The following is a 19055-nucleotide window of genomic DNA, read 5'->3' on the forward strand; positions in this document are numbered from 1 at the left end:
GCCTTCTGTCATGCTGCCCCTACTCTTTGGAACTCTCTGCCATACCCAGTAAAGACAGCACAATCCCTGGAGCTATTCAAATCCAGACTGAAAAGCCACCTGTTTAGACTGGCATTACTGGACTTATAAAATTTTTCCTCTGTACCACGATGGTCGGAGCCATGCTTATGCGCTTTGAGTCCTACGGGAGAAAAGCGCTTTGCAAATGTTATTTGTTGTTGTTGCACCATTTGGGCTCCAGTTGTCTCTGTGTTCTTCATATCTACATGGAAAACAGTTTACACCGTAGCTTTGAAACTAATTGTTTTGATGTGCAGTTTATTTAACAGAGATAATCCTGTCTATTCTTTCCCCATATTCTCCATGTTTGTTGCTCAGAATTGATACGCAGCCATTATTCTGGCCTGCCAGGACTATTCAGGATTTTAAAATGCTTACTGTTCCTGCTGTAATTGTTTGTTATGTGCTAAATGCCATGAGACTATAGAGTTATGTAGAGTGATCATGTAGTCTTCACTTAGACACAGTGTTCTTATGTACAAATGACGGTCATATGATAACCAACAAGATTTGAGAAATTTCCAATGACTTCCAAATGGCTGTAAACCCATATCAAGATAATTAAAGTGGAATTTTGGACAGAAAACAAAACCGCTTGCTAATCAACAGGCCTTGATTTCAACAGCTATGTCAGACTAAAAACATATTGTATTTAGATAACTTAAAGCAGACCTTAGCTGTAATTCACCAACTGCCCTGACGTCTCAGTACACAGCCAGGACTATTAAAGGACAACTGTAGTGAGAAAAATATGGAGGCTGCCACATTTATTTCCTGTTAAAGAGACACAGAAATTTCTTTTTTTACCTTAGTTTGGTATGCAGCCATCTTCAGCATTAAATTCCAAGCTGATTCCCAACTTAACTGTGCTCCGTGGGGCCCCTGCAGAGTCTTTGACAGTGTAGCGTCTCACCTGCCCACCAGTACAGGTGAGACGCTACTCTGCTAACGACTCTGCTTAGGCCTCAAGGAACAACAGTTAAGATGGGAGGGGGCACCTTGGAGGCCCCTAAAGACTGAGGCCCTACGGCAATTGCTACCTTTGCTTCATGGTAGTGCCGGCCCTGGCCGTAATGTGAATTACGGCTATAGTGGAGCTCAGTGACTAAATTGAGGCCGGCAATAGCTGCAGCCCAAATAAAGTGCACTCTCCTCCCCAAGTTGCTATAACTCGGAATGGGAATAGTATTTAGTGTGGGCAGGAGTTTGGCTAGAGCAGGGTGAGCCATCTATCGGCTTCACCCTGCAACCAATTTTGCCCATGCCATTTTTGAATGCAGGCATTGGATGGACTGTGATGTTGAGTGGGGAATTACCCTTATACTATAGCCCTTATATTATCAAAACTAACCCTTACCCTACTAGGACCTTGCTTAAAGAGGAACTCCAGTGAAAATAATGTAATAAAAAAGTGCTTAATTTTTACAATAATTATGTATAAATGATTTAGTCAGTGCATGCTCATTGTAAAATCTTTCCTCTCCCTGATTTACATTCTGGCATTTATCACATGGTGACATTTTTACTGCTGGCAGGTGATGTCAGTGGAAGGAAATGCTGCTTGCTATTTTGGCAGCTGGAAAGAGATGTTATTTTCCACAATGCAACAAGGCTACCACAGTGTGATGTCAGTTCCTCAGTGCTGTGAGGCGCTGACATCACACTGTGGGAGGGGTTTCACCACAATATCAGCCAAACAGAGCCCCCTGGTGATTTATTTGAGAAAATGTAAAGATTTATCATGGGAAAGGGGGTATCAGCTACTGATTGGGATGAAGTTCAATTCTTGGTTACGGTTTCTCTTTAACCTGAAAACTAGCAGGATTGGGAGTTGTAGTACTTTAGCTTCCCCACTGCTGTATTAAGAGGATCTGGCACCTGCACAGAAATTATCTGCTGACGCCTTTATGAGTGTAACAAGAATTATCAGAAGTATCTACAGGATTCACATTCAGCTCAGGCTGTATGCCAAGTATACCTCAGAGGAAGTGTGGCAAAAACCTGAACTTTACATTCAAAAGTTTGGCTAACGTCATACTGAACAGACGAGGGTTAAAAATAAAAGTAGGAGCAGCCAAGGTGCGTTTGCTAGCATTGTCTGTCTATAATCACTGCCTTCACAATTAGCTGCTCTGCAGATGTTTGGGCATATCATCTTCATGTATATTATATTCTCAATGCTGCGTTCTTCCTGTTTAATTTTCGCCCCACATTTGTCTCCAATTGACAGCAAGCAACCAAGACATCATTCATGGTTAAAAGGAGGGGGGAAAAAACATTAAAAGATCCTTTTTCCCGCCTCCTCTTTATTGGCAGCTACTTCAAGTGTAGCATTCTGGAAGGCTGGAGTTGAGGAGACCTTCCATATTATTGCTACTAGATGAGAGACGAAAAGCGTTACAAGAACTCAGGCCAAGGTCCCTGAGATAGGAAACCACCAACAAGTGCCAAAAGTATAAGACGGGATCTGGAATACTCCGAGACCCGTAATTATCTCTAAACTTTGATAGTCAGCAAAGGAGCATCACATGGAAAACGTTATGGAAGGCCACCTCATAGGATGCCACGAAATAGTCTCTGCAGAGGCCCCCAGTGCCCCAGCACAACGTGTGTGTGGGTGGGGAAAACTGATTCCATACAGACCATAAATGTGGTGTTTGTATAGATGCCTTCCAAACAATGGTCGCGTGTACTTTACATCATCTGTCTGGCTGGATGGTGGAGTGCAATGTTTAGCCAGATGATATTTTGGCTCAGAATCAGAACTGACAGGCTTCATACATAGCAATCATCCCCAGAACCCATTACACTCCTGCAGACATCCCAGGATACTGTATAAAAATGCTAGATTCTTGGCAGTCGTGCTAATCCTCTGGCTATGATCTACACAAAATCAGCAAATGCAAACATATGGAAATCAGGTGCTCTCACTTTCCTCAACAAGGTGAGAACCTTAGAATGCCTGAGGCCCAGCACATCAACCAAGCAGCGACAATACTCAGGAGATGGTCAGCAATGTCACCCACCATTGCAAGCATGCTTTGAAGAATAGTGAAACAAACTTAAATGCTAAAGGAAATAAACATTTCCAGTTGCCAATTAAATACCCACCACGTTGGTTTATTTTTAAATAAACCAAAAACCGCCCCCCCCCCCCCCAGAAACAACACACACGATTCCAGAATGAAGGGGCTGGCAATGTGCAATAGTAGATAGCACTCTCGCCTTGCAGCACTTAGGTTCATACTATGGGCAGTATACGTCAGCAAAGTTGCCATGCCCGGGAGTCACGCACGTTACCACAATAACACACATTGTGTTAATGGCTGGTGCTCCCACTGCATCGGTATCAGTAAACACTGGCACCCCTCCCCCCCCCCCCCCCCCCCGCGCTAGTAGCTGTAAAAATGCTGTGCACTCCCTGCGCTAGTAACAGTAAAATTGATGCACGCTCCCTGCGCTAGTAACTGTAAAATTACTGTGCATTTCCTGGGTACTGCAACAGGCATTGGTGCATCAGGCCCATTTAGTGCATCAGCCCCATTTAGTGCATCAGGCCCATTATGTCCAAAATCCAGAGTTGCCCAAAAGTAAATAAAATATATGTATCTTTCACCACGTATTACACATGGCTCAGTTTGCAAAGAAATTGATCTTGGAGTCAATGGGTGACGCAGGAATTTAATCGATGGAAGCGGGGTGTGGTGTGCATGAGAGCACAACAGAAATCTCAATGACGAACTATAGATTTGGGGGTCTATGATTTGCAAATATCTCATAAGGAAAAGGGGTCATTTCAGACTCAGGATTGCTGGAATGGCACAAATCAGATGCAGTGGACAGTTCTAAGCAGCAGCAGCAACAGACTACAAAAATTCTCATGAGGTTTTGAGAAAGAACATGAAGCTTTGGAAGTGGTCCAGCAGTGTGCGGCACCCTGTACAATAGCATCCTGTTCATCGCCTGTGGGAAGGCCCTGCATCCAGGCAACACGGCACATTTTACTCATTCAGCTTTCCCGATTCAAAACCTAATCGCACAATCTAAAAAAAAAAAAGCAGGTTCTCCAACTGAAAAAAAGACAAACTGATTCTAGAACTTATGAAATCACAAACCTTAACCAGAGTTAAACTTTTCTTCCTGCTGAAATGGCTGCAATTTTTCTTACTGAGCTTTTGTTACATTTTAGTCTGCTTAGCTGACTCAGTGGAAATAAGAGTGTCAAATATCTGATCACTTAACATTTTTGGGATGTGATTTTCCATATAATTAATCAAATATCCCAAATTACATTTCTACAAATGCTTGAAGCAGACCCATAGAGAAAGCTTATTTGCAAAAGAATACAGTTTATTTTAAAGTTTATGGTGTCTAAGGCCCTTTTACACTAGTCAACGGATGCACAAATGCAATGTCGTGCACACTTTACAACCCGGGGCCACAGCATGCATGTTGGGGGGCATTCGGTGTAAATCAGTGGCTATAGCGCAAATTAACTGTGTTACAACAAATCCCACAGGATAGCTTTATCTCATATGAATGGTAACATGACAGTCAATGGATTTCCATGCTTGCATGTGTACCAGGAATAAGATATATCAAACTAATACATGCTACAATTTACCTGTAACTGAGGTTGTATAATGTCTTTCAGATTACCTCAAATTCTTCCTTTTTTGCCTTAAGTCTCATACACACGCCTGACTTAAAGAGGAACTCCGGGGGAAAATAATGTAATACAAAATGTGCTTCATTTTTACAATAATTATGTATAAATTATTTAGTCATTTTAGTGTTTGCCCACTGTAAAATCTTTCCACTCCCTGAGTTACATTTTGACATTTATCACATGGTGACATTTTTACTGCTGGCAGGTGATGTCAGAGGAATGAGATGCTGCTTGCTTTTTTTTGGCAGTTGGAAACAGCGGTTATTTCCCACAATGCAACAAGGCTCACACAGTGTGATATCAGAACCACGGTCCTGACATCACACTGTGGGAGCGGTTTCACCACAATATCAGCCATACAGCCCTGATGATCCGTTTGTGAAAAGGAAAAGATTTCTCATGGAAAAGGGGGCATCAGCTACTGAATGGGATGAAGTTAAATTCTTGGTTACGGTTACTCTTTAAAGAGACTCTGTAACAAATTTTTCAGCCTTAGTTCTTCTATCCTATAAGTTCCTATGCCTGTTCTAATCTGCTCTGGCTTACTGCAGTCTTTCCTAACTGCACTGTCTCTGTAATAAATCAATGTATCTTTCCTCTGTCCTGTTTGTCGGGCTAAGGATTGATTGTGTGGAATGTGCAGGGCTGCTTGTGATTGGTAGAAGCGATACACACCCTCTGCAGGCCCCCTGCACACTATGAATGACTCACACACTATGCTTAGCTGAGCCTATTAGAAGCTGGTTAGTTTGTTTGTAAACACTGCCTAAAACTGTTAATTACAAGCCAGGATTGCAGCAGAGAGTGGCAGAAACAGCACAGAGGGGCACAGGAGAAAATAATGAATAGAATGGTATGCTTTTTATTGTAAGAATATTAGAGTACAGATTCTCTTTAAGTCAGCTGAGGCAGCTGATAACAACCACCTCTGCTGATAATCAGGCATGTGTATGGCAGCCAGAGACCCTCAGAGTTATCCGCCAGGTGGATCTACTCAACCCCAGCGGCGCCGATCCCTCGTGATCCCATTGTTTGCACCGCTCCCCCGCTGCATGATGTCACGCATGCACCACTTGTGTCCCACCCCCCACATAGCAACACAGCGCGTCGTCAGCTACATAACTGACATGCATGTGTGCAGCCCAGTGATGTCGCCCAAGAGGATCAGATCCCCGACGGGCGACATCAGTTGTAAATGTGTATGTGGCCTTATAGCTCATTTCCTTTGCCAATCCAGATTGTGAAAATTCGTATTAATACTAAAAGCAATGCAATTTCAATGGAATATTTCCCACTGAGGGCGTTTTTTGTAGCCCTTTCCGATCCGATAAGGCTTGCTGCAGATTTTTGAACCACAGATACATTACCCAAAGAATCATTTTCAATTATGCTAGACGCATGCGAAAATTTGCGTTTTTGTGTGCAAATTTTTTTGCAAATTTTCGCACGGTTTTGTGTGCAAATTTTTTTGCAAATTTTCGCATGCGTCTAGCATAATTGAAAATGATTCTTTGGGTAATGTATCTGTGGTTCAAAAATCTGCAGCAAGCCTTATTCCATTTGCATATGGAAAAATGCATGCAAAATGTAATACCCCTTAAGGAAATGGAGCCTAAATTTAGAGCCCGTTTATTTATAGATTTTACTTAGAGAAGATGAAAAATAGGTAACACGATGCAAGATATCTCGTGAGTAAAATTCTGTTAATCTACCCATATGTCAGGACTTTAGGTAAGTTGTCCACTACACAAGCAAGTGCACTAGTACTATTTATCCTGTTAACCATTTATGAATGCAGTTTATTGGTTTGGAACATGGTTCAGGTCTATGTCTACTAAGTAGGTAAGTTAATACTAGAACAGGGGCATATTAGATTCTTTGCATGCAAAACACTATGCAGTAAGGGAGTATTCTGGTCACCTTATCACCTTTCAGTCCAGATTCTCCTGGGTTTCCCGGCAGCCCCTGAAAAACAGAAAAAAGCGAACCACATAAACAGCTGTACATAACTAACAGGTGGCTCTACGACGTTCATATCATTCACTTGCAGTATAACACTGGAAACACTGGAACTAAAACTGCCTCCAGCTCCTTTTTGCACATCTTTTTTTCCCCTGTAGTGGTTTGAAACCAGTTTTTACTGATATTGTTCAATGAATAGCACCAGAAACAAGTTATTATATTCGCCGACTTCCCTTTGGTCTGCTATTGACATCCCAGGGAAATTGTAGAAGACCTCACAATTCAGTAGGCCGGGAGATGTATACAGCAGCTGTTCACAGACTATCTGGCTGCTCTTCCATAAGCTCATGCAGGTGGGAAATCCATGGACTCCCTTGCAAGATCATATTAACATCTGTAATAGGGGAGTGTCCAAGTGTGCTGTCTATCCAGGAATTAATCAATGTGTTGAAAGTGAGTTCCAAAGCCCTTAAGACCAGTACACATGCTAGAGTGTCCCTGGCTGAGGTGGGCGGTCTGGGCCATCTTTGCCGAGAATATAGTGTGTTTACAGCTGTCTCAATACATCACCTAAATAACTTGAGTGCCGGTTCTTCTTGGTTAAGTGCATAGTTCCCATCCTTACTAGTGAAGGTCATGTCTAGGAGAACTCACGGAGAAGCATGTTATCAGTTTGGTCAGGTGATAGATATGTAAGTGTGGTGTGATCACAAGTCAGAGCTTTGCAAATCTATCAGCTGATCAAACAAATCACATGCTTCTCCATGAGTTCTAGATCCTCACTAATCCTTTTCCATGCCACCGGAAGCAAAACCTTTTTAGGCTACGCTGTCAACGCCTCCCCCATAGCAACAGAACACATCATGAACCTGTACAGCACTCAACCCCAAACTGTCACCCAAGGGATCAAGTCCCAATCCCTATGACAGTTTTTGTGCCTGTTTATGCACCATTGCTCCGTGCAGGTGATTACCCCTGCAGCAAAACAGGGAGTTTATACGCAGTCCAGACTCCACAGAATGTACAGGTTTCATAGCTTCATAGTTAGTTTGGTTGAAAAAAAATGACATCCGTCCATCAAACTTAACCAAAACAAAAAAAACAAAAAAAATCACTGTCCTGAACTCACACATATCCCAGTTGACCCAGGGAAGGCAAAAAAAAATATTTATAGGCTTGGACCAATTAGCCTTGAAAGGGGAAAAATTCCTTCCGGACTCCAAATGCCAGTCAGATAAATCCCTGGATCAACTCTGCCTGGAATTACCTAGTAATTATAGACGTGGATGTCCTTCAACGCCAGGTTTGTATGAAACAGCGGTTTCAGCTTTTGTAAGTTTTACATATTTATAACTGGCTGCCAATTGTAATGGAGAGATACTTTCTAACAAGATTAATTTACAAAAAGTAATATGGAGCACAGATATTTTACAGTTTTTAAAGAAAGATTCCCTTCATGGACTTATTGCCCCACCTTTTCCACTAAAGCCCACCCCCATCTTAATGACTGTGAAAAGCTCTACAACAGCTCCCATATCTGGGGAAGTGTATAAACTATTGTCACTGCAAATTGATACAGTCCAAGTTCTTCATATTTTCCAGCAAAAGGCATCTACCTACCTTCAAACCTTTAGGTCCCATGAAGCCTATGACTCCAGCGCCGCCCATGTCACCCTGAGAGCAACAACAACACAGAGATTAGAAACGGTGGCTATAAGGAACATCAGACATAATACAGGAAACTGAATTATATTTTCATGAAAAAATTCTTAGAACTTATTTATAAAACAAACAGCTTCACAAAATCATTAGGAGTAAGGCTGGCTGCACACATAACAGAGCGTGAAAAGTTGCATTTTCTGTCACGTGCATTTTGGGTTTTTTTGGGCGTTTTAGTGCGTTTGCGTTTTTTCAGCATATGCCATTTTTTAGTGTATTGCATGCGTTTTTACACGTTTGTGGTTTGCATATACAAAAAGCATATGCGTTTTCAATGCGTTTTTACATTGCATTTTACGCAGATCACTAGGAAGACAACAGGAAGCGGAAATACATCACAAAACAATTTTTGGGGGGAAAACGCATATGAAACGCATATAAACGCAATACATCGAGTTCCCATTGACTTTCATTATGTGCGTTTTTGATGAGTTTTTTGAATGGTATGCAACAAAACCAGCGTTTTTAAACGCGCATGCATACAAAAAACATATGCGTTCTTTTCATGCGGCCCATAGACTTCCATTAGCGGCAAAAACGCAGCGTTTTCCGCAACGACTGTGTTTCTGTTAAGAGTGCACCGAGCCTAAGAGAAAAGATTGAGGCAGGAAACACACTTGTCTTTCAGTTTTCTGCGCGCGTTTTCCTGCATACTTTTTCTGCACACCAAGTGTGTTTCTATGCAGAAAAACGTGCACGTTTTTTCACAGCAGCTGATGTAGTTGATAGAGAAAACTGCGAAAATGTGCAGAATCAGGATGCAGAATGTCAGTTTTTTTTCACAACAACATATTAAAGAGACTCTGTAACAAATTTTTCAGCCTTAGTTCTTCTATCCTATAAGTTCCTATGCCTGTTCTAATCTGCTCTGGCTTACTGCAGTCTTTCCTAACTGCACTGTCTCTGTAATAAATCAATGTATCTTTCCTCTGTCCTGTTTGTCGGGCTAAAGCTTGATTGTGTGGAATGTGCAGGGCTGCTTGTGATTGGTAGAAGCGATACACACCCTCTGCAGGCCCCCTGCATACTCTGAATGACTCATACACTATGCTTAGCTGAGCCTATTAGAAGCTGGTTAGTTTGTTTGTAAACACTGCCTAAAACTGTTAATTACAAGCCAGGATTGCAGCAGAGAGTGGCAGAAACAGCACAGAGGGGCACAGGAGAAAATAATGAATAGAATGGTATGCTTTTTATTGTAAGAATATTAGAGTACAGATTCTCTTTAAGTGTGTACTAGCCCATTGATTAACATGACTTCTCAGTTTTTCTGTGCAGAAAACGCACACGAAAACAGTCAAGTGTGTTTCCTGCCTGAGCATGCACTGATTTCTTTCTTTCTTTTTTCTTCTTCATTTAAAGGACCTCTATCACAAAATTGTTAAAATGCAAACATATAGGACCCACATTTCTCCCAGCTAAAGTTATTTTGTACCTGTGTCATTGTCACTTACAGTATCAGTAAAAATCTGTGAACTCTGAAAGGCTCTGGATGAGTCCAGCTCCTCCTCTCAAACAAATGCAGCTGTAGTTCAGCAATCAGACATCAGGCTGAGTGTTAGGTAGTTAGATTTTAAAGTATATTTTCCAATGAGGTTTCATAGAGCTATCAATAAGGGGGCTATGATAAATTATGCATAATGAAGCACAGATTTTAAACACCAAACCAACACCTTGAATAAATCTCCATATATTTAGAATTCAGTTGCTTAGCCTGCCTGTTCTACAGCCAATATATTTGTGTAAAACCTATCTCGTCATATGCCAACTTCATTGTTACCCAATGCATTACTATACAGATCATGTTATTCCCCCTCCTGTAAAAGCTATGGACTATAAAAAGTGATCCAAGCAGCATTTGTGGCCCCCAACGCATCTCAATAACACTTTAAAAATACTTGCTGACAATGTGGCTCATGAAAAAAAAAATTTTACCTGTTCTTTTTACATTTAACTCTTTGTTAGAGGCTTTTATTTCCCTACTTCCATGGTCTGCCGTCCGCAGAAAAGGAGTGCTGTAATTAGCAGATAAGGATTGCTGTACTTCGCAGTAGCAACGAGCAAACAAAAGCTTTCATCAGCAGGGCGTGAAGAGACAGGACGCTGTGCTTCAAACACACATTTGATTACCTTCACACATTCCCCTGGAAATATAAGGCCAGAGAGAAGAGGAGGGGAGAAATGGCAGCTTCTACAGCTATTAGAAACCAGGACAAACTGCAGAGAAAAAAAATCTGCTTGGATCCCTTTAAACTTAATTTTGCAGATGGCAGCCAGTCAGCCTACAATTAGCAGACAAGTCCATAGGCTTTGCAGAGCAGTGCCTGCAGTAAACCCAGCAATGTTCACTGTAACAGGATCTACTGGCCCTGTTTCAGCTGACCAGCCTTAGTTAAAGGTATGCCAATGTGAAGGTGAATGGCATGCTTCTCCATTAAATGCTGGGATCCATTGCCACAGATATATGACACTCAGCTGTTTCGGTGGATCTGGCTTTTCAACAAGAAAGATCTTTTGTTCAGATAACAGAAGATCTTTTTTGCAGCAGATAACCTTATCAGCTGACCAAAGTATCATTTGTATGGGTGCCTTTCAGAACAAATCTGAACACAAACATCGAGACCATCACAGAGTAGCTGGTATAAAGGAAAACATCAATAGTTTATTTTGAAAATAACACTACCGTTTATGTATGTTTGTAATTGCTGTAACATAACTAGCAGAGAGGAGGGCTGTGAGTAAGCTGTGAGGTCTGAACAACTATCTAATAGCTGAGTGAGTCTGAGATAAGAGTGGGGGGTACATTTAGCTAAACAAGGAGAAAGAGCATTCCCGCGCAACAGGGGGTGTTTCCAGGACAAGTTGAGCTGGAGTTCTCTGCAAGCTCGTCCATTAGGAGATTTCCCAACCATTTATACCGTAAACTGAAAGAGGAGATGAGAAAGGAGTGAACACACTCTTCATTCATTTATAAGGGGATTTGTACTGTGCTCACTGTCATTTTAAAGGGATGTGGCAATGACCACAAAAGGCGGCCAAATGTAAATGAGAGAAGATACTTACGACCAGAATGTCCTCTCCTCTATTCTACTAAATGGTATTGGCAGCAATATGTGCTTTGGGTAGAAGCCTCCTTCTCTGAGAGACAGAAGTCCTGCCCAACGTCCTCTTGCTGCCTTTGTAAGGAAGGAAAGAGAGGGAACATGGACAAGTTTTATGGTACTCCAGGAGGAAGAGGATGAAGCTGCTTCTGGATCAGATTCTTTCAACCTGCCAGATGGTTGTATGTAAGCCCAGTATGGGGGGGGGGGCAAAAGAGGGTATCAAAATCCATAAAGACCTTCTATCTCAACCTGTAGATCACCACTTCTATGGTTACTACAGGGTCCCTTTTAACAATCCAAAGCTAGCCATAGACAAAAAACTTCAGTCTGCCCTCAGATGGGAATCAGACTTACATGCAGACCCACCCCTGGATGACTATGGGGGAGCCAGGAAGACCATCCCAAAATTATCCTTGAATCTTGCCATTGTAAAATCAACCTCCTTTTACGCTAGTATTTGGCAAGTGTCGGATTAAGCCACATCCCTGGAGCTGGACTATATTTCTGAGGCTGTGAGGCCAAGGGAGATATAATACATGTATTTCGGTCATGGACTACGCTAACTAGGTTTTGGACTAGAATTTTTAAATGATTGCAATCTCTATTAAGAAAGTGGTCCCCCAAGAACCAAAGTTTGTTCTTCTGCACTTTTCAATAGAAGGTCTAACTACATATCAAAGAACCTTAAAGGGAACCTTAATTGAGAGGGATATAAATGTTTCCTTTTAAACAATACCAGTTGCCTGGCAGTCCTGCTGATCTCTCTAGCTGCTGTCACTGATTCACACACATGAAACAAGCATGCAGTCAATCCAGTCTGACTTCAGTCAGAGCACCTGATCTGCATGCTTATTGAGGGGGTATGGCTAAATGTATTAGAGACACAGGATCAGCAGGAAAGCCAGGCAACTGGTATTATTTTAAGAGGAAAAATCCATATCCTTCTCTATTTAGGTTCCTTTTAACGATTGGTATCTTTGTAGCAGCAAAACAGGCTACAGCCAAGGCGTAATCAACACAGTGTTGTGTCTTGACATCAAATCAGGGTTAAAACTTTAATGGTTCAAGAACAGATGGCAGGTGTCTTTGACGACCATTCTGACCAGGTAGCTAAGGTGTGGAGTCTGTGGCGTCAGATGGTGGTAAAGGGGTGAGGTGGGCGAAAAAGACTAATTTCTGGAGCTCTAGGTGACGTCTCCAAATTTTCAACACTTTTCTACTTGCTCTCTGTTTCTTTCTTTTATATTTTCTGAATTTTCTCTCAATGCTAATTACTGAGGTTTTACTTGAACCTCAGACTGTAGAGCAACTGAGACCATAGTATTCACCTGAATTTATTATCTATGCAATGTTAATTCTGTATCTAAATTCCGGTAAAGACTGTAGTATTCGTGGCACTTTGTTAAATGCTTGGAATCTGTATCTGTGATGCACAGTATTTCACTGATAATCCTACTAAAGTTCTTGAAATAGAAGACAGGAGTCCATGAAGATTTTATGGTCAACCTACCATCTAAATCTAGCCCAGAAATGTTGTAGACTACAGCAGGTAAGATTAGGTAATGAGTAACAATCTGGCAGCCAATGTGTAAACTTCGCTCATCAGTAGGTAAAGTAGCCACAGACACGAGAAAAACTCAATGCTTATAGTGAAAAAATAATCCAACTCAAGCAAAAAGGTATTTTGGAAGACATCTATGCACATCAGCTGCTGAGGTTCTGTGCAATAAAGAGGACCTCTGGACATCACCATTTAAGTGGCTCTAAGTGTTGCTACAATAAGATATTAAAGGGAAGGTCCAAGCAAAATAAAAAAATGAGTTTCACATACCTGGGGCTTCTACCAGCCCCATGCAGCCACCCTGTGCCCTCGTAGTCACTCACTGCTGCTCCAGTCCCCCGCTGGCAGCTTGCCGACCTCTAAGGTCGGCGGGCCGCATTGCATACATTTTTACGCATTCCCGCTAGTGCAAGAATATTAACACATACATTTTTACGCATTACTGGTTCAATCCGTAATAATGTACCCATTGAACCAGTGACGCGTAAAAATGTATGTGTTAATGTTTCTGCACTAGCGGGTATGCGTAAAAATGTACACAATGCTGCCCGCCGACCTCCGAGGTCGGCAAGCTGCCAGCGGCGGACCGGAGCAGCAGTGAGTGACTACGAGGGCTCAGGATGGCTGCATGGGGCTGGTAGAAGCCCCAGGTAAGTGAAACTCATTTTTTTATTTTGCTTGGACCTTCCCTTTAAAGAAATGCTATGGCAGGTTAACAAAACGCAAATCCCAAGCAAACCAGCCATTTATTGACAGAAATATGCTGCATTATGAGGGTTACTACTTTAAATTCACAGCTTTTTGAAAGACAACTAAAAAGCATATAAAGCCACTACAGTGCACATAAAGGAAACAGAGCTGTTTATCTATGGCTTGACATTGTGCTTCTGTGTTATCTGACACAATCATTTAGATTGTCTAAACTTGTTTCCTGCTGGACTGTTAAGACCAGCATTATTAATCTTTATATTATATAAACTGCCTGCTGAAGGATTTTAGATTTTGTTTAGAGATCCTCTTTAAAGATGGACAGCTAATATCAGACATTAAATCTATATCAACTTGGTGGGTATCTTTACTGATCCTCTAAGCTGGTGGGCAAGGGACCATGGGAAGTTTGCACCAAAATAAATATTGGGTGCTTTCTCACTAGCTAAAAAAAAGTCATTATTTTAGGGGATGCATGAATAAAATTTTCATTTTGTGTTTATTTTGAGCTAAGCCTTCTTCATTCAGGAGATCTCAACTAGTAATTAAAGGGTTACGTTGCTACAACTCGGTATGCATTTCCTATGGCCCAGCGGTAAGTGAGGTCGGCAACTATTATTTTATCTGCACAGGAGATCTTCCCATCTGCGTACAGTGGCTTGAGGACGGGCGGAGAGCCAAGGACAGCTTATATTCTGCAGCCAGCTGAAAGAGCTTTCTATGGTCAGTGCAGAAAGGTGCTCTTGTCTGTCGGGTACCTGGCTCTGCTGTCGCTGACTACAAGGATCTGAAGTGCGCACGGAAGGGGCCAGAGATCAAAGAAACACGAGACGTGCCCCTTCATTTTTTTCAACAAGCCTGGGACAGATATAATCAGGGGTCTCGGTATTGTGTTGGAGACTTGATCCACTGAGAGGCGAAGGCTCGTCTCAATGCGAGAAACACAAAGGGCTATTTACCAGGCTTGTGCACTCCCAGCTGTGATATTATTTGCATCAATAAAGCTAAACTGTGCTACTTTACCCCCTCTGTGGTTGCCAGTGGGAATGTCCTTCTCCCATACCAAGCTGCCTTTCACTGTTTTTCCAAGCAAATAAATAAAACATTTTTGGAACAAGGAGGCTCTTATTTCACGAGCTTGTGCATTGCTGGGTGACACTGACCCTTATGTTATGGATGTGGAGTAGTGACTTCCTAGAAATGTCTTTACTGTATTTCCTGCTTTAAAATGAATGCGGTTTATGAAGGCAGGAGGGGGAAGAAAAAAAGTCAAAACCAGAGAGGCAAGTGTCTGGAAACTTCATTTATGGAGAAGGACAGGTTCCTGGGCTGCAGGAAAAAGGAGAAATATAAGAGGAAAACTATCTAGAGATACACACAGTACAGTATATGTCCAAGGATTTAATACCGAGTGGAGACAATTAGAAAAATGTGGTGACTGTAAATATAGGGAAAAAAAAAACAAAAAACTTTGTCATGTCTTCCAAACCTGGACTCAGAAGTGAGAGAGTTTACTTCCCTAATGACCTGTGCTCTAAAAGCTGGAGTGCAAGAAAGTTTTAAGCTAAGTACTCACGGGGGGGACAATTGTAGCTGTCGCTGCACACGGGAGCGTGTGCGCGACAGTTCGGAGACAGTTCGGCGATAGCTCGTCGCCAAGTCCCTCTGCATACACACTGCAGCAGAGGGATTAGCGATGCGGCGGAAGCTGTCGCCGAGGTTCCTCCCCCCTGCCGGATGCTCCGTGTAATGTGTGTGGGTAGCTGTCGCTAGCCCGCATACACATGCGGGGCTAGCGACAGTTCCGGCGAGGTTGCGGCGACGGCTGTAGCCGGCGATTGAACATGTCAATCGCCTGGCGACAGCTCCGACGGGCGACGGTTCGGGGCGCGCGCGTCATACACACGGGCGAACCGTCGCCGCAACACGCGCGTGCCACGTGGTTGCGGCGACGGCCGTACCCCGTGTGTATGAGGCTTAAGAGTGAGTGTTTTATGATGTTGCCTGATGGGCATCGGCAGCCAATCCCTCAGTTGACATGACTGGATCGAGGCTGCACAGAGGTGTTCTCTTGCAATGTGGGGAGCGGAGGGCAGATGTGATGTCACACAGCGGGCATGGAGAGTGGCAAACACAAGGGTATCAGCTGTCACTTGTCCAAGTGCTAGATTATCGGCAGAGATGGTCGACCTCAGCTGACTCTAGCATGTGTATGGGACTTACTCACTATGGTCACCCAAACTGAGTTCATCCTAGTGTGTGTAGGTTGCTTCAATCTAGTGTGTGTAGGAAGCTTCAATCTAGTGTGTGTAGGTAGCTTCAATCTAGTGTGTGTGGGTAGCTTCAATCTAGTGTGTGTAGGTAGCTTTAGACTGTGAGAGGGGCACTCACTAAACTATGACTATAGCAGGGATTAGATTGTGAGACCTTTGAAGGGGCTGTTGGTGACAGGACTACAGACTCTGTAATGCACTGCAGGTGATCCACGCTATGTAACTACACAATTATTATAATAAGAGTCTTATGTCCTTAACTATAGCTTAAAGCCAAATTTATTGTGGAAACCAACTAACTCACCAGAATGTTTTTGGAATGTGGGAGGAAACAAGAGTGCTCAAAGGAACCCTACACAAACATAGGGTGAATATACAAACTTTATGCAGATTGTGTCCTGGCAGAGATCTGAACTTGGGACATTAGAACTGAAAGGCCAGAGTGCTATTCACTTTGCTGCCGTGCACTGCTCAAAACTTACACCTAATACAGCATTAAGAAGAAGTAAACTGCCAGTTCTAAAAATCACAACATTTTATGGATTCAAATTAGACCAATCATTGTAACTTTTTGCCAGTTTTGATTGGTCCAAATTGAAATTACTTCTCTACTATGTTGCTGGCATTTACAGTAAGTAGTAGAAATATGGCATTACCAACAGGTTGTGGGCTAGTCCATCTCTCCATAGGGGATTCTCAGCATGGCCTTTATTCTTTATAAAGACACTCCTCGAAAACGATTTATACCAAGATGATGACCAGCCTCGCTGCTCACCGTACTCTTTTTTCGCAGTTGGAAAGAGCAACTGCCATTCACTAAGTGCATTTTGAAAATAAAGAAATCCCTGTGAGCCCCCCATGAGGAGATGGGCTAGTCCAAAACCTGTCAGTTCTGTCAGATTTCTACTATCTAACTATGTAAGTGACCGAAACAGGAGAAAAGTAATTTATGGCTCATTTTACTCTGGAAGAAACATACTTCTTAATTGTATATGTTTACATATATTTTTAATTTCAAGATTTTCGTGACAGAGGTCCTTTAACAGAATGCAAACAAGCATTTGTCCCTTCTCATACCCTCTCCAACATAAAAGGGTCAAATTAAAGAGCAATGAGCATTTTTTTTAATAACCAAGCGTGTAATTGAACACAGGAGAATAGATCAGCGAGTTAATTTGTACAGCCTCGTACAATAGTAAAAGAAAAATGCATGCTACATTTGGCAGTGCTATCTATTTTTTTTTAGATGGAGTTATTGAATTTCCGAGGATGCGGTAAACAGAAAGCTTCTCCTCAACCTGTCCATGGAATGCTTTTCTCTCCCATCACTGTTCAGCTATGATGCCTGCTGCCCCCTCTGACAAGCCAAGCTGTTGGATAGTTGCTCAGGCCTCACATTTAGCACACAACCCATTACTCTACACCAGTGATCTGCACACTTGGCTCTCCAGCTGATAAGGAACTACAAGTCCCATAATGCCTTTGCCTTTATGAATCATGACTGTGGCTGTCAGACACCTGCAATGCACTGTGCGACTTGTAGTTCCTTAACAGCTGGAGAGCCAAGTTTGCAGATCACTGCTCTACACTCTGCCTGCTGCTGCTCTGTGACATGAGACTGCATGCCAAAGCCATTACAAACATGTAATAAACGACAGAAGAGGACATCATTAACTTTATAGCCTATTTTTTTCTGCAATGCAGGTACTCTCTGGTAATTTTGATGCATGCGTTTGGTATTACTTTATCTTGGGCAGCTATAAAGTGTCCTTGAATAGCCAAAAACACACATCAACTGAGCTTCCCGTTTTTATTCGGTCCTCAGCTAACCAGCGCATCGGTATAAGAGCTGTACAGATTCCTGCTTTCCGCCATGCGTGGAATACATGGAATGATACAAGGCACAAGCCTCAGCGTAAGGAGCCAGAGATGAAGCTCAGCAACCTCATTCTCAACAAGCCTGCTCTTTGTACGGACTCCTATAAAGACCCCTTCAGCCCTCTGTTTATCCAGGACAGACCCCAGCTATTTACAACCACACAAGGATCACGTTACGCCACTCTCGCTGGCCTTTAATAAGATATTTTTTTCGGGAAAAAGCCACCTGCGGACAGTCACAACCCCACACCGGGGGCGAGCGCGAGCCGCTCTCTGGAGCTTTGTATTAACTGCCACCCGATGCCGGCGGGGAAGGGGTTAACAAGATTCGCTGCCTTGTGCCAATATTTATGAAAGGGGATCCCTGTGCTGTTAATTGCCGTGAGCACTAATCTAACGAAAACCTTAATTTGCTGAAGTAATAACATATGTTAATGAACCACACAAAGCTCATTGATTGCCATGTTTATATACAGTCAAGTTAAAAGAGAAGTATTTTTTCCGATTCCTTTCACTCCCGCCGCCTCACTGTGGTCTATTGAGATTCTTCAGGAAACGTTTCATCTATGAGTGCAGTAAAGGTAATGAAAAATGCCTTCAACTTGAGATTAATCACATTAAGGCTTAACTTACTTCAGGCAAACGTTTAAGAAAACATCATCTGATCCAGTTATGTATTCATTAAAAAGGCATTAAAGTGGATAGTCAAGATGTTTTTTGCTGACATCTCCTTGGGGTCCCACTCCCTATTAAAATCAAACATATACTCTCTCCCACAGAAAATTGTGGGCTCTCCTAAAATCACTAGTGAAGGTCCAGAAAGGACATCAACTTCAGGCATGGTCCCCAATGTCTTCTGCAGGCAAATACATGTATTACCATAGACCAACCTCCCCACAGGGAAGGGTGACCTGTAGTAAAATCAGCCACCTTACTTTTGTTCTCTATGGAGGTCATGGGTATGTAACCCACTCAACCTCCATCTTGATATATCCTCCTGGGATTTTGGAATTCGGCTCAGGAGGTAGGAGTGGGTAGGGTTGACCCACCAAGGCGTGACCTAAGGGCTATCTCTAGACACAGGAAGCAAATACTAGTATGGGGTGCACTAGGGCGAGGAT

At 42.5% G+C, this 19055-nt stretch overlaps 1 protein-coding gene across 6 annotated transcripts in view; it reads right to left on the bottom strand.

Annotated features, from left to right (window-relative positions):
- COL27A1 (collagen type XXVII alpha 1 chain) overlaps positions 1 to 19055 on the bottom strand; it is a 728465-nt gene that overhangs the window by 296392 nt on the left and 413018 nt on the right. For all 6 annotated transcript variants that reach the window (XM_068248437.1, XM_068248438.1, XM_068248436.1 and 3 more), the window contains 2 exons: positions 8312 to 8365; positions 6650 to 6694 (listed from right to left, as the gene is read on the bottom strand). In XM_068248437.1, coding sequence (XP_068104538.1) covers positions 6650 to 6694; positions 8312 to 8365 — 99 coding nt within the window. The remainder of the gene's footprint in view (positions 1 to 6649; positions 6695 to 8311; positions 8366 to 19055) is intronic.

The sequence above is a fragment of the Hyperolius riggenbachi genome, chromosome 8, assembly GCF_040937935.1.
Source record: "Hyperolius riggenbachi isolate aHypRig1 chromosome 8, aHypRig1.pri, whole genome shotgun sequence".
Taxonomy (NCBI): Eukaryota; Metazoa; Chordata; class Amphibia; order Anura; family Hyperoliidae; genus Hyperolius; species Hyperolius riggenbachi.